We start from the raw sequence: 17487 nt of genomic DNA on the forward strand, positions 1-17487 counted from the left end.
ACATGTTTGGATTATTCATACGATCGGCTGGTCTTGATGTTTGTAGGAAAAAGTTGAAGAAAAAGTATAGTAATGAAAAAAGTAGGCATAATTCATAAACAATTTGGTCCTTTGCACTAGCATACAATTATGATCAACTATCAAAGCGACTCCAGGCCTCTGCGCTAAGAGATAATGAAGAAAATTTAACATTTCATTTCTGTTTTCCAAATGATTGGCAACTGTACTTTAGACGTAGGTGTTAATATTTTGATTGCAATTTACATCTACAGTAGAACTCCAATTATCCGAACACCGACTATTCCGAATCGGCTCGATTATCCGAATCACAATGTAGGAGAGTGGATGGCTTGTGACACGTCTGACCCTGGTTTTCAAATTCTCAATGACGATGAAATTGTTGTAAGTGTGAGAGAAGATGTTGAAGTGGAAGTGGAAGAAGAACTTTCTGCTGATGTTGAAAGTAGACGCTAAACCATCAGCTAGTGAAGCATTTGCCGGCCTCGAGACTGCTTTGAAGTGGATGCAGCGTCAGCCCGAGTGTGACCACTTGCAACTGCTCACCGTCAAGCGAATGCGTGACCTGTGCTGCCCGAAAACGGTTTGAAGACCGCAAAACAGCTTACATTGACGGATATGTTTAAAAAAACTATGGTTTTTATTTCTAAACTTGTACATAAGTACATTTTATTTATATTTAAAACATGTGAAAATTTCATGTTTCTTTCATTTAATTCAATAAAACAAATAGTGCAATATCAAAACGTAGCTTTTATTCTCTCCAATGGCAATTTAAAAAAAAAAATCCGATTTATCCGAATATTTGATTATCCGAATGGGTCCCGGTCCCCATTAATTCGGATAATTGGAGTTCTACTGTATTTGGTATATGCGACTGCATGGCATCTCGCTCCTCAACATAACATTCATCACACAACTTACAGCATCACACCACGCAATCCCACGCAACAAACACATCCATACCACATCATACAGTACATCTAACCAACCACACTACATACCATAATCGTTTTCATCGCCCAACCGTTCAAAAAGGATTGGTTAGATCGGGGTGGACCCCAATTTGATTTACGCCCGTATATTTAGTATATACACGTCTCGCCAACTCGTCAACCGTTGATCCGCCAATTTTAGTTTGAATTTGGAATCCCCGCTGGTCGCGTGTGTGGGTGCGCAGGAGCAGCAGCAGCGAACAGTGTAATAAAAATAAAGAATTTTGTGAATATCTTGAAGTTGTAAAAACATTGAAGTCAGCGTAAGTATAATACGTATGAGTACGTATAAGTATAATATATAATATTCTCGGTATATACGAAATATTGAGGAGTGATTATTTGCTGTAGTGAGTCTTGAAAAGGACTATTTGATTATATGCAAATAGTTGGAGTAAATAGCATGTTCATTCAGGAAAAGTAAGCAGAATTGAGATAAAAAGGGTATTGAAAGAAACGAGAGAATCGATATGCTACACAGCGCTGGCGGTCTGTGATAACATACAGAATATATGAAACGCCATTTTTGCAATTTGATGAAGGAAACAATTCATGCGATTTGAGAAGAATCATCTCCACCAGTCAACAAAGTACTTTTTGAAGACACATTAGTGATGAAATAAAGTGGAAATGTAGTACGCGTTAGAAGGCAAATATTTATTTCTCTTAAATACATACGCCGATGGATTGCCGGCCGAGCTATTCAAACACGGCGGCGAAGAACTGGTAAGGAGCATGCATCAGCTTCGTTGCAAAATATGGTCGGATGAGAGCATGCCCAACGATTGGAATTTAAGTGTGCTATGCCCAATCCATAAAAAGGAGACCCCACAATCTGCGCCAACTACCGTGGGATAAGCCTCCTCAACATCGCATATAAGGTTCTGTCGAGCGTATTGTGTGAAAGATTAAAGCCCACCGTCAACAAACTGATTGGACCTTATCAGTGTGGCTTCAGACCTGGTAAATCAACAACCGACCAGATATTCACCATGCGCCAAATCTTGGAAAAGACCCATGAAAGGAGAATCGACACTCACCACCTATTCGTCGATTTAAAAGCTGCTTTCGACAGCACGAAAAGGAGCTGCCTTTATGCCGCGATGTCTGAATTTGGTAAAACAAATACGGCTGTGTAAACTTACGTTGAGCAACACGAAAAGCTCCGTCAGGATCGGGAAGGACCTCTCCGAGCCGTTCGATACCAAACGAGGTTTCAGACAAGGCGACTCCCTATCGTGCGACTTTTTCAATCTGCTGCTGGAGAAAATAGTTCGAGCTGCAGAACTCAACAGAGAAGGTACCATCTTCTATAAGAGTGTACAACTGCTGGCGTATGCCGATGATATTGATATCATCGGTCTCAACACCCGCGCCGTTAGTTCTGCTTTCTCCAGACTGGACAAGGAAGCAAAAGAAATGGGTCTGGCAGTGAACGAGGGCAAGACGAAATATCTCCTGTCATCAAACAAACAGTCGTCGCACTCGCGACTTGGCCCCCACGTCACTGTTGACAGTCATAACTTTGAAGTTGTAGATAATTTCGTCTATTTAGGAACCAGCGTTAACACCACCAACAATGTCAGCCTGAAAATCCAACGCAGGATTACTCTTGCCAACAGGTGCTACTTCAGACTGAGTAGGCAATTGAAAAGTAAAGTCCTCTCTCGACGTACAAAAACCAAACTCTATAAGGCGCTCATAATTCCCGTCCTGCTATATGGTGCAGAGGCTTGGACGATGACAACAACCGATGAGTCGACGTTGCGAGTTTTCGAGAGAAAAGTTCTGCGAAAGATTTATGGTCCTTTGCGCGTTGGCCACGGCGAATATCGCATTCGATGGAACGATGAGCTGTACGAGATATACGACGACATTGACATAGTTCAGCGAATTAAAAGACAGCGGCTACGCTGGCTAGGTCATGTTGTCCGGATGGATGAAAACACTCCAGCTCTGAAAGTATTCGACGCAGTACCCGCCGCGGGAAGCAGAGGAAGAGGAAGACCTCCACTCCGGTGGATGGACCAAGTGGAGAAGGACCTGGCCTCGCTTGGAATATCCAATTGGCGCCACGTAGCGAAGAGAAGAAACGACTGGCGCGCTGTTGTTGACTCGGCTATAATCGCGTAAGCGGTGTCTACGCCAGTAAAGAAGAAGAAGAAATACATACACCCTTTTCATCGGTTGGAATCATTTGTTATGGAGAGAATTGTAGTCTGCGAAAAGCAAAATATAACATTTTTCATATAAAAAGTCAACACATTTTACCTTTTGAGTCAGACTTGCCAAAAAATCACCATCATACATGAAACATAAATCTGCATATAATTTGCATGCGAACAATAAAGTAGAAGGAAAATAATTGACTTGTGTATTTAACCTAATGTATTTTAGCTATGAAGGCGAAACATGGCCTTTAAAAAAACAAGCAGTCATATGCAATTTCAATAGTTTATTCACGCATTTTTTTAGGAGCAAATCAAAATTTTCTTTAGTATTCTTAAGGCTTATTTAATTGTTCATGGGCATAATGTATTCAGCAAATGTAATAATCGAAAATTTGGTCCTTCGGAAAATGTGATAATCGGAAATTTAGTCTTCCGGAATATGCGCTGGCGAAAAAACGGACTCGAAAAAGCGAGCATATACGTACCGTCTACGGACATCGCTTTAACCATTTGTGTCATGCAATTTTCCACTAGAATGCTCATCGCTGCCGCAGCAATATGTTTCTATGTTTTCTCGTGGTCAGCTTTGGCGTTAGCTCCCGTATCACTGACTTAATTTTTTATGGAATGAATATAGAAAAATGATGTGCATGGATTACTTCTGCATGGAAAACAAGCAAAAAAGCACTTTCCACCTTGACAAAATTGTAAAGAAAATAAACAATGGTTCTTTTAAGAGATCTTTTCCAAAATTGTAATAGAAAAACATGATAAAAAAACACTGTCATTTAAAAAATCTGAGGTAAGGATGTACAGCTACTTCAATAAACCTTTTAACTTAATGTTATATAGAAAGCAATTTCTGTGTGTTCCAGAAAATGCTCAAACATTGCTGATCTTAAATTTTCGTTTATATGGCTATGTCTGCGAGGAAACTAAATTATCCACTCTTAGATTATAAGACTTATTGATGCAACGATGCTCTCACAAAAGGACACCAAAGATACCAATACCATAACGATCATTCATTGTCCTGATCGAAGTTATAGCCACTTTGAGGACTTATAGATGGAGTAAGATGTAAGTTTTATTAATCGTATGCGATACTACACCACTGGTAGAATTCTTAATTAATTCAAGATCATAAGATCTCGTAAAACCAAACTCCGTTTATTTCAGCGAACAAAAAGATGTCTGCCTTGATAAAAACCTATTAGAACCTGAAAATAAAGTATAAAGTAAGCAAGAAAGTCTGTAACACACAAAAGGAAACGTCGAAGATCCCATAAGATGAGTTAATTTGGCAATATCTGCAGATCCGTCAATATGTATAGCTATTATATATGCAAACTAATCTTTGAAGTTTTTTCCCCAAGAAACGTGGATTATTTTCTAAGGCTATGCTATAAAATCTGAAGAAATTTTCTAGATCGGACCACTATACCATATAGCTGTCATACAAGCAGAGCTTCAAGTTCTTGTGTGTCACATTATCTACATGAAGAGTGTTTTAACTGTAGTGCAACCATTGTGCTCAGGCTTTAAATAACTCTATGAATAATACTCAAAATTTATCGGGAAGGGTTTCAGTCATTCAAAATGTTTATCGTTATTCAGGAAAATTTAGTCAAATAAATGTTTTCAGTAACTTAGGTCACGTTTTGGTCAACCAAAACAGATTTGTATTTCCGAAAGCGAAAAATTTGAAAAAATTGTACTGTTTCGCGGCAACTGATACAAGAGAATTTAAAAAAAAAGAACACAATTCACATGTACGATAATTATGACTTGTTATCATTCCGCAGTATTGAACTCACTCAGACAGTTAGATTTGTACTCTCGTCCTGCTTGTCGGAGGTGCTGCATAATGTTCACTTACCATTTAAAAAGTCTAAACGACGGCTATACATAATGCTAATCCACAAAACATCAAGAGGACTTGCAAAGAAATTTTTACAGGATTCATTTTGATGGATGTTTAATAAGTCGGAAAGCAAAAAGTCACTGAAACTATTATTGCTGTTCTCATTATTATCATTTATTGTCAACGGAAAAAATGTCGAATACATATTTATATACTATATAATGTGTTGTGAACCATTTTGGAATGGGCCTGATAATCGGAAAAAGTAGTAACGTAAAGGAAACAACTGTAAAATGAATAAATATATTAAAAAGAAATTACACAGTGCCTATATGCTTTATTACGGTAGAATTAGATTGTTTTGTTAGCTCTTTTGAAAAAAAATAAAAATATAAATATTTACTGCATAAAGTACATAATTTAAAAAATAATTTTTGCGTATCAAATATATTAACGAGACAATTTGCAATAATCACGTGTGTAAGTTTTGATATTCAATGTAAAAATAGCAACAAATGACATTTATGGGGAAAAGTATTCGATATACTTTTCAAAATGTGGCAACATCTTCAATAATTTTTTCAGCAATCTCTTGTGATTTAAAAATAAAAACGTTGAAATACAATGATCGTTTATTCTCTTCTGCGTATTCTTTATCGTTTAACGAGCAAGTTTCCACAAATCTATGGCCCGTATCATTACCTTTCCCTCCTCTGCCCATTGTTATCTGATCTTGATGTATGTCAGTATTGGCAGTAGATTGTGTGTCTCTCTTTCTAAGTTTATGACAGCTCCTTTTACCAGGACGATGAGGAGACATGACCACACCTAGTTCGTATCGGAATTTCGAGAGATCTGGCCCATTTTCTATGAGTTCTTCTTTGTTGAACAACAAATCGTAATGAATTTTGTTTTCATCAATATATCTGAAATCGCAGACTCCATTTCGGGATACATAACCATATAAATAATGCCTTTCATGGTTTGCACGAAAATCGAATAACTCGCAATAGTATGCAAAACCGGGTTTATGATTGTTCCATGTGACGAGCAAAGTAACAGCAGCATTATTTGAGGCTATGACGACGTTAGTCCAGAATTCAGCTCGATTATTTGTTGATCGGACATCTTTTAACGGTAAAAGTATCTTGTCTTTTGGCGACCGAGATGATATTTTGAGCGTTAACTGATTTTCCTGAAATTCATCAGTTCGCGATCCAGTAAAAGCTACTTTATCTTTTTCGTTCACGTTAACGTAGAATAATCTTGGGATTTCCGATTTTTCAGTCTTATAAGCATGAAATTCTATAGGCAAAAATGTCTCATGGGCGTACGGTGCAACCAATTGAGTACTCTCCACCTTTCGGCTTGCTACCTGATCGAGTTGCGCGCGTTTGTCTCTAATTAACCAATTTTGTGCTAAATCGTCGATAGCATTTGGAAACAATGCCTTGTCGGGTAAATTCAGTTTACTTTTTAAATTAGGACAAGCATTTGGTTTCGTTATCCAATATCGCAAACTACTCAATGACATGAGCATGTTCACTTTCACTCGATGATTGTACAAAAGCCATGTGATATCTAATTCGGTCGTATTGTCGATGAATTTATTATATGCTTCGATTCTACCGTTTTTCACAATATCTCGATGTGGCACCTCTTTTTCGTCTTCAATCTGGATCACTTGTCTTTTGTCATTTAGAAAAACAATGTAGGCACATTTTTCGTCGCGGTAATATTCTGGCAACGAAGCGAGCAACTTATCGCGCACGGTCTTGACCTTTGCGTTGTTTTCCAAGTCAAATGTTTTGCATTGATCATTTACAATGCAAACTTCTATGGAAGACTTTGCACTTTGACTGATAATTTCATTACACTCTGAATCACTCACTAACATCTTTTTTTCTTGTCTTCGCGCAATGGGACGGTTGTTGTCCATAAAAATGTCATCCTCTGTCAGTTCCAGACTTACACGTGCAGTTGAATACTTAACGTCTTCGGAGTTAAAAGTTCTGTTTACGTGTAAACCATTTCTTACGAAACAAATTACAACAGACGCACAAGAATAATTGACAACAAATGTCAATAACATGAGAGATGGTAACGCAAAGTTGATTTTCATTGTAAACGATTCAAGTGTAACTTGATTGATAGAATTTTAAATCGAAACTGACAACATGATCACCGTGTCTCCAATTTATAACCAGAAAGCGATACTCTCCATGCTATACACGGACAAACAAGATGTGAATTTCTGCTGATAATTTTTCCAAGTTATGTATTTTGTAATATAATTCTTTTCTTTTAATGTGTTCTTACTACGAAAAGGGCATAATATCATGTCCACAGCGCATGACTTGATATAGAATATCATACTTGCATGTCTGAACAGCACGCCCACGTATTTCCCGAATTTCATATTAATTTTTCTCTGTTTTTGATAGACTTTGATTCTTTTAAAGCAATCGCAAAGCAGGCATACCATGAGCGTTAAATTGTTTATTCAGAGTTCTATTTTTATATGAACTGATTTTACACTCGCACAGAGCGTGGCTGATTACTAATATCCCGTTGTGGGTTTTTCATATCATTTGAAGGCTTTCACACATGCCAACAAGATCACAGTGTGTTAAATTTATAACTTGAAAGCGATCCTTCAATTGTTGTACACGGATACACCAGATGTGAGTTTCAGCTGATAATTTTTATACTCTGAACAGGGTATACTAATTTAGTCACGAAGTTTGTAACACCCAGAAGAAAGCCTCGGAGAACCTATAAAGTATATATATATAAATGATCAGTATGTCCAGCTGAGTCGATTTAGCCATGTCCATCTGTCTGTCTGTTCGTCTGCCCGAACGTCTGTCTGTATATACACGAACTAGTCTCTCAGTTTTTACGATATCGTTTAATTTTGCCAACGTCATTTTCTCTTCAAGAAGCTGCTCATTTGTTGGAACTGCCGATATCTAACCCCTATAACATATAGTTGCCATACAAACCAAACGATCGGAATCAAGGGCTTGTATGGCAAATTTTCGCACTTGACGTGGTATCTTCACGAAATTTGGCATTGATTATCATTTAAGGTAATAATATAATCTCCGAAAAAATTGTTCAGATCGGATAGCTATAGCATATAGCTTCCATACAAACTGAACACATAGTTACTAAAATAAATGCACTTGTGAAGGGTAATTTAGCTTTGGTGCAGCCGAAGTTAACGTTTTTTCTTTTTTAAAGTTAAGGTTAGTATACCCGTCTGCGCCAGGGAGCCCACTTGCGCCAGCTCAGGGAATAAATTGTGATTTCATAAATTATCTATACTTTTTTTCATATAAAATGTGTCATTCATATTCCACGGCCAATATTCTACTTGTATATTGAGATGTGCATTTCATAGGGGTTAGAATAATTAATTCGAGTTTACATTTGAAAATTTGCGCCGTCTTCGGCAATTTGCTGTCGCGCACGCGAAGAGAGCAAAAAATTTTGAAAATTGGTAGATCCCTGTCAACCGCGCGTACGCCAGTCTGGATTACAAACTCACAAAAATTAAACTGGCACTAATAGCCCCTGAAACATTTTTTGAAATTATCGATTTTCAGATAAAATATCGTGAATTTCGACACAAAATAGTATCAGTAAAAAGTAAAAGAAAGATAGTGATACTTCAATCAGTAACAATTTTTGTCACTTCCAACCGTACTAGTATTAATATTGGATTTTCTCGTTCCACCATCAGCCTTTTGGTGGCGTTAATTGATACACTTACCTTATATATATATTCTGTAATATATTTTGTTCTTTCAATGTGTTCTTCCAACGAATACGGCATAGTATCATGTCCACTTCGCATGATTTGATGTATATATAGTAGAATATCATATCTGCGCAATTCTCGAAATTCTTATTCATGTTTTCTTTGTTAAATTTAAAAACTTTAAATTTTTTGTTCAGAATTTTATTTTTATATGAACTGATTGTACACTCGCACAGAGCGTGGCTGATTACGAATATCCCGTTGTATATATAACCAAACGTTTGCTTAACGGAGCTCAGTATCGTTTCGTCAAACGAATGGACTTGTATTCGAGAGTTAGTGCTGGCAAAAGCTTGAAATAAAATGTTGTTCTTAAAGTTGTCCTTTGTATTCATGGCTTTTTTGTTTTCTTTTGGTGGTAAGTGCTCATATTTATATTATTGATGTTGATTACTGTTTCGTAGATGGTTATTATATCAAAGTAAAATTGAGTTTTGAAATACAAAGAAGACCACGAATTAGGAGTTAATTGAATATTAAATTTAAACCTTTGTGCTACATAACCTCTCAAGTTTGCTTTTGTACAAACTTGAAAAAAAATCATTGTTTGACGTCAATTCTTTATAAAATTTAAAACCTTTGATTGACAATTTATTTGGAAGGAAACAAATATTTTTGACCAGTGAAGACAAGTATTTCTTAAGAAACAGAAAAGTAACCTTGAGAACAAAAAATTCTTAGAAAAATATCTTAACGTTTACTTTGATTTGCATGAAGTATTCTTTCACAAAATAATCTATGTCAATTAAGGATTCTGATTTTTCAAGTGATAATATTATCACCGTCGATATAAAGTTGTTAACTTTTTCGTTATTGAAACAATTGAAACGATTTTTCGATTGTTTCTCATTAATGCGGAGGTGTTGAAAAAAAGACACTGTTTCGTTATTGATTTGCACATAGATTGAATCAAATTGATATGATATACACATAGATATATTTAAAATTCCTTTTCGTTACAGATATGACGACTGTTCCAACTCCTCCAACTATTCCAATTCCTGGACATTGTTCGGCCATTACGTCGCAAATAATCAAACTCTCGATTTTTGATTTGGAAGATGTTCAAACAAAATCGGCTCTTCATTTGAATGTCAGTGGTTTCGAAAATCAAACTGTCGATCAATTTCTTAATTACTTGGAAAATGTAGAACGTTTCTCCTTGAGTTCACATACTGCATCCGTAAGATCTTTGAATCCACCCAAAGATGTCTCGCCTTTTACCACTATACCTCTAACGACACCATTGTGTCAAGCAATCGATGTATCGTATCATGTATCGAACTCTGATCGACTACAAGTATACACATTATTTGTAGGAGTGGAACTGACCCCACGACAAGCATTAGTGAGAAGATTTTCGAGAGGTCTTCTCTTCGACAATCACACGGGTCTCTTCAAGATGGGCATCTTGTCGCCAGTCATTTTCGACAAGACCTATCAGCCAATTGAGAATCATCCAACGCCAAGCGTCATGATCGAAAAGCACATTATCGAAGTGGTTCATACCACAGAAACGACAGCATCCAGTCAAAATGGGTTTTCCGCTGAAATATCAGCATTCATCATATCAGCGAAGGCGGAACATTCAAAAGAAAAAAGTTCCGCGTCGAAAAATTCAATGAAAACACGAAACGCAGTCGTCTCCCTATTAAACAAGAAAACAGAATTGTATGTGGACGAAAGTAAAATAGATTTGGATCCGTCATTCGTCAACGAACTTTATTCCATCATTGACGACAAAAACTTATCATCGTACGATCGTACGAAACTTGTCGTCGAGTTATTGAACCGTTATGGATGGTACGTAACGAATCAATTTACTCTTGGAGGACGACTGGACGTCGTCAAATCATTGTATGAATCGAGTGCTTCGAATGAGGCAAAAGAACTGGAAGCTTTAGAGACAAAGTTGAGTGTCGCATTAAGTGCATTTGGTGCAGGTGCGGGCGCTTCTTCTAAAAAAGGTTCGAGCTCTGTTGACACGACATCATATTTTTCATCTAATGAACGTATTACGTCAACGGTAGATCGGGCGACAGACATAGCGTCTTTCATGGAACATGTGGAAATAAAAAAAAATTGGCGAATCATCGCATTGCATAATACAGTACCGACCTGCAAATTCTTATTAAGAAATCACAGTAATTTGTTTGCTGAAATTCGACGATTGATCATAAGCAATGTCCATCATCATTCCATCAGCAAATTGCAACCCCATATAAATATGTTGCAATATGTGAATAATATATGGGACGAATATGTTCGGACTTTCTGAGCGAAGCAGATTGGGAATAAATTCAATTACACGCTATCCAACGTGTCTTAAAATATTTCATATCTTTATTTTCAATAAAAAAATGCTCAGTTTATAACTTTGTTTGCTTCTTTGCCTTTTTTTTCATAACCAACAATTCGATTGACCTTCCTTGAAAAACATTTATTATATACACAGAGGGAGGTGCTACAGAGAGAAACCTAACCTGCCTGCATGACCGAATGAGCAGTGAGCGGTGAAAAAAAAAAAAAATTAATTAAAAAATTGTTCTTACGCACTGAATGATCACATATCATCCTCGCTATATGCTTTACTTATTATATGACAAAGTCTTCATAGAATATACAATCAAATTTTTAGAGGCGTTGTCGACGGCATGTTTGGCTTATTCATAAGATCGTCTGGACTTGATGTTTGTAAGAAAACGTTGAAGAAAAAGTAGATAAAATATAATAAGGAAAAGAGTAGACATAATTCATAAACAATTTGGTATTTGCACTAGCATACAATTATGATCAACTATGATTATTTAGCCTGCCTCCCAGAAGACTTTATACATGGAAATCTCCATCGGACGCCTCTGATAATATCATCAGAAATCAAATAGATTACATTCTGATAAATAGTCGCTTCTGTTCCTCAATAAAAAAGGTCAATACATATCCAGGAGCGGATGTACCTTCGGATCACAACTTGCTACTGGCAAAATTGCGTATTAGGGTAGCAGTAATTAAAAGAAGTAAACCTAAAATCAAGCTAAATATAGATAAGTTGAGAGACGAAAGTGTGAAACGCCTAGTTGAAAGTGAAATTAATGACAAAATAAATGATATCCCATCAGGAAGTGCAGAAAGTATATGAAGCGATTTAAAAGAGATTTGTACTACAGCAAAAAACTCTCTTGGAATAGAAAAGAAAGAAAATAATAAAAATAATTGCATGACTGATGACTGATGACATATTAAAACTAATACGAGGGCTGCTATATATATTTCTGGCCTAATGATGAAAATAGGAATATTTATCAACGAAAAAGGTTTTATTGTTTTTCAAAATATTCTCCATCAAGATTTATACACTTTTGCATGCGCTCAAACCAATTTTCGAAGCACTTTTTCCACTCCGATTGAGGCACCTCCAAAACATGGTTTTTGAATGCTTAAACAGCAACTTCTGGCGACGAAAATCGTTGACCACGCATTATTTTCTTGATGTGTGGGAATAAAAAGAAGTCATTGGCTGCCAAGTCAGGGCTGTACGGCGGATGATCCATCAATTCGACGTTTTGGCCGGTCAAAAAGGCGCTGGTTTGAGCCGATGTGTGAGAGCTCGCATTGTCATGGTGCACAATGATTCGTCATCTCTTGTTCGTTTTCCGAATTTCTCCGAAGACTTCAGGCAAACAAATGGTGGTGTACCACTCAGAATTGACCGTCCCACGTTGCTCAAGCGGAACAGTCGCCACATGACCGAAGTTTTGCCGAAGAAACAGGCGACCATTTGCTTCGAAGAGCTTCTTCCACGAACAACTTTCGTTGGATTTGGCTCATCTTGGAAGATCCACACGGTCGATTGCTGTTTTGTTTCGGGCTCATACGCATAGATCCATGATTCGTCAGCTGTGACGATCTTATAGACATATTTTGAAGTACCGCGATCGTATTTTTTCAGCATTTCTTTACACCAATCCACACGAGCCTTTTTTTGAGCGATTGTCAAATTATGCGGATCCAACGAGAACAAACCATTTTTACGGCCAGGTGTTTATGCAATATCGAATGTATGCTGGTGGGAGAAATGCATAGGCATGCCTCTATCTGAAGGTATGTTACTTGACGGTCTTGCATTATCAGTTCACGTACGGCATCGATGTTTTCTGGCACAACGGCTGTTTTTGGACGATCTTCACGGAATTCGTCTTTGAGCGAGCGTCGGCAAAGATTGAATTCGTTGTACCAGTTTTTCACAGTGCTATAGGATAGTGCTTCATAGCCATATAAAGATTTTAGTTCATCGATGCACTCTTGTCGTGATAATCCACGTCGAAAGTTGTGAAAAATGATCGCACGAAAATGTTCACGAGTTAATTCCATTTTTTGGCCGAGATGAATTTTTAATTCCCTGTAAATAAAACAATTCACGATTAAATGACAAAACGTTCTGAGTGATGTTATGCTAAAAAATGTCAAACTTTCCAATGGAAATGTTAGATTGTACCTGGCAACACTTAGTGTTGCCTAGGCCAGAAATATATATAGCAGCCTACGTAAGTAAACGCCGGGAATATAAAAATAAAAACACTGACTTGTATAGACAACTGAATAGAGAAATAAGGAAGATGATCCGTAATGCAAAAACAAACTGGATAAACAATGAATGCCAAGAAATCGAAAGACTACAACTTTATCATGATACCTTCCATTTACACAAAAAATTGAAAAAAGCCGCAGGTATTCATCATAAAAATCCGCTCACAACCCTATAAATGAAAACAATGACGTGGTATTTGACATAAATGAAAAGAAAAGTATATGGAAAAAATATATTGAAAACGTTTTTTCGGATGACAGTAGATTGAACCAGAACCTTCATCTCCATCACAGACCAACTGGCAATTATATTACAAAAGGCGAAATAGAGAGAGCTATACAATAAATGAAAAACTACAAAGCAACAGGTGGGGATGAGGTTCCAGCTGAAATTTTAAAGTTAATAAATGACAAAAATATGACTCTCTTCGTAGAGCTTTTTAACCACGTTTATGACAATGGCCAATATCCAAAAGACTGGTTAAAATCTACATTCATACCACTACCTAAGAAAAATAATGCGAAACATTGTAGTGAGTACAGACTAATTAGTCTAATGTCACATGCTCTCAAGATATTTTTAAAAGTCATTCGCGCCAGAATATATAAGAAATGTGAAGAGTCAATGGGCAAGACGCAATTTGGCTTCAGGGAAGGTCTTGGAACACGCGAGGCATTGTTCTGTATACAAGTTTTAGTTCGAAACTGTAAAAATGTCCAAAAAGATGTATTTTTATGCTTTATTGATTATGAGAAAGCTTTCGACACCATTAAACACGATAAACTTATGGAAATTATATATTCTATGGGAATAGATGACAAAGAGATTCGTTGCATAAGAAATCTTTATTGGCAGCAAACTGCCCTTGTAAGCTAACCGAAGAAATATCTATTTCACGAGGTGCAAGACAAGGATGCATTCTGTCACCCTTGTTATTTAACATATATTCGGAAGTAATATTTCAAGAATCGGTAACCGGTATTGATGAAGGTGTGAAAGTGAATGGCATTTTCATAAATAATATACGCTATGTAGATGAAACAACACTTATAGCCGATAGCTTGATGGGATTACAAGAACTTGTAAACCGAGTTAACTTACGTAGTGACGAATATGGCCTACGCATTAACATAAACAAGACGAAGTATATGATTATTAGTAGGAAAAACATACACAATGACACACACCTCATGATTAATAATAGTCCCATCGAAAGAGTCAAAAATTTCAAGTACCTTGGTTGTCAGATCAATGAAAGTTGGAATTATTCAAAAGAAATAAAATGTCGAATCGAAATTGCGCGAACAACTTTTCTCAAATACAAAAACATATTATGTAGCCATGACCTCAACATCACAAGCAAAATACGTTTTATAAAATGCTATGTTTGGTCAGTGCTTCTCTATGCGATGGAAACGTGGACTCTAAAAATCACAGATATGAACAAGCTAGAGTCCTTCGAGCTATGGCTTATTGGAAGAATCCTAAAAATTCCATGGACAGATAGAGCTATAAACAGTGAAGTTTTGAGAAGAGTGAACCGCAATAGAGAGTTGTTAAAGACTATAAAACAAACTCTAAATATGAGCTTCTACAAATAATTATCCAAGAAAAAATTGAAGGAAAGCGGGGTATTGGCCGTAAACAACTTTCGTCGCCTCGAAACATTCGACAATGGACAGGAATCCAGAACGTGAGCAACCTTATAGATGTGGCGAGAGATAGAGAGAAATATGCTGCGATAATTCAAAATCTGTGATTTTTTTTATTTTTATTGTTTTTTTTTTTATACAATATATATATTTAACATGTAAACATTACAATATTATATTATTATTATATTGTTATTAAGTTTATTAATATTGCGCAGGAGTTAATATTTTGATTGCAATTTACACATCCATTTTGTTTATGTGACTTCATGGCATATCGCCCCTCAACACAACATACGTCACACCAAACCGATGAAAAGATTGGACCCCTATTTCATTTACGCCTGTGTAGTATACACACGTCTGGCCAACTCGTCAACCGTTGATCCGTTGAAGGTCTGCTCCAAATTTAGACTTCCCTACCGGTCGCGTGTGTGGGTGTGCAGGAGCAGCAACAGTGAACAGTGTAATAAAAATAAAGAATTTTGTGAATATCTTGAAGTTGTAAAAATATTGAAGTTTGTCCGCAAAGGGAAGTATATAAATTGCTAAATTTTTTTATTTTCTAAAGTTTGTAAATCTTTAACTTAACTAAAACCACAAAGGATACATAATTAAAAGTCAAAGTGAAACTAAGTGCAACAAAGAAATGGTGAAGTGAAACAAATCAACAGAATAAAAAAAAATTATAACGCTATAATCAAATAAGCTGACAACAACAACAACAAAAATAAAAGCCTAGAACGTACATAGGACTACAGCAGCAGACAAGTATTGCAAGCAACGTGGGAAGGGGATAAAAACTCCACACAGAGAACATCAATAGGAAAGAGACCAAAAAGAGAGAACGAGAAGGAACCAGAGGAATAACGAAAACATACATACATATAAGTATTGCCCATAAACCATAAAAAAGTGAGACCATTCCAATTAAATTTTTAATAAAACTATTTATGCACATATGAATGCTTAACATACAATTTGAGCTGTAATACGGCATACAGCTAGTTATAAAAAACCCAACTGTTCTTTACGAAAAACCAGTTAGACAGTTCGGCATATACATATGTATGTAAAAAGGTACCGAAATAAATGAAAAAATTACGGTACCTGCCTATTGCTTATTTTGTGTTTCCAAGCACACTATAATTATATAAAAAAAAAGTTTTTCAAAGTCAAGTATTCTTACTTGCAAGTTTCAGCGATACCCCTTGGACTAACAAAGCAACAAGCAGGATCGCTTTAACATACTTGTAACTATAAGCAAAGGCGGAAGGAAAAAACAACAACAATACAACAGTACCTATATATATGTGTACGTATATCGCGATCAAACTATTTCGCTTCTTTATCTCTTTTACGTATTTTCTCTAAATATATGTATACCAACGTATAAATAAAAAGTTACAAATACATACATACAAGTAATAATATATCAAATATATTCATTACCCCGGTCAGCGAACTTAAAAGCAAAAAAAAGCGTCAAAACGGAACAAGAAATTCAACGGAAATACATATGTATGTATGTATTACACATGAAAGATATCCATATCCAAAGATAAGAAAATTAAAATTAACATACATACGTACGGTAATTTATACATACATATATACATACCTATAGTACATATGTGTGTACATATATTACTTATCGCAAATTTCTTTCGCTTTCTTTTTGAGCAAACGTATGCAGATGCAATCAATAAAACATTGGCATACATACTTACATATTTAAATGCTGATATATTCACAAATATATATAAAATTATATACTTATTTAGTACCATCGTTTAGCGCATTTCGCTATATTGCACATACGTATTACATACATACATATGTACATACATATATAACAATTGTGCGAAAGTATAAGGGAAACGACAAAGAAACATACAAACATAAAGCATAACTATATGCAAATAAATATATACATACTCATATTTTTGGGTCATTATTATGTTCTTTCTTTTTGCGTTCTTATCTTAAAAGATACACGTACTAAAAAAAAATTATATATACAAATTAATTGACTGATACACGGTAAAAAAAAATAATGTCCCTAATTATATACAAATATTTATTGAGACGATTTATGGGGTGAATACGCGTTCGCAAATTTATATAATTTAATTAATTAATAATAAAAATTTCAATTCTATTTTTCTTTTCTTTTATATATTTACACATTTGCTCATATTACCAATTTTTATACCCTGCACAGTGTATATTAAGTTTGTAACACCCAGAAGGAAGCGTCGGACAACATATAAAGTATATACGAGTATATATAGCCAAACCTTTGCTTAGCGGAGCTCAGTATCGCTTCGTCAAACGACTTGACTTGTATTCGAGAGTTAGTGCTGGCAAAAA

At 35.9% G+C, this 17487-nt stretch overlaps 1 protein-coding gene across 3 annotated transcripts in view; it reads right to left on the minus strand.

Moving 5' to 3' along the window:
- Positions 1-7359, minus strand: part of LOC125778976 (uncharacterized) — a 26164-nt gene extending 18805 nt beyond the window's left edge. Inside the window, exon 1 of one of the 3 annotated variants that reach the window (XM_049459024.1) lies at positions 6706-7359. In XM_049459024.1, coding sequence (XP_049314981.1) covers positions 6706-7170 — 465 coding nt within the window. In that variant the 5' untranslated portion in view covers positions 7171-7359. Of the gene's footprint in view, positions 1-5876 lie in introns of all 3 variants that reach the window. The other 2 variants (XM_049459022.1, XM_049459020.1) reach the window with 2 other exon arrangements.
- Between the last annotated feature and the right edge of the window lie 10128 nt (positions 7360-17487).

The sequence above is a fragment of the Bactrocera dorsalis genome, chromosome 5 (assembly GCF_023373825.1).
Source record: "Bactrocera dorsalis isolate Fly_Bdor chromosome 5, ASM2337382v1, whole genome shotgun sequence".
Classification (NCBI taxonomy): Eukaryota; Metazoa; Arthropoda; class Insecta; order Diptera; family Tephritidae; genus Bactrocera; species Bactrocera dorsalis.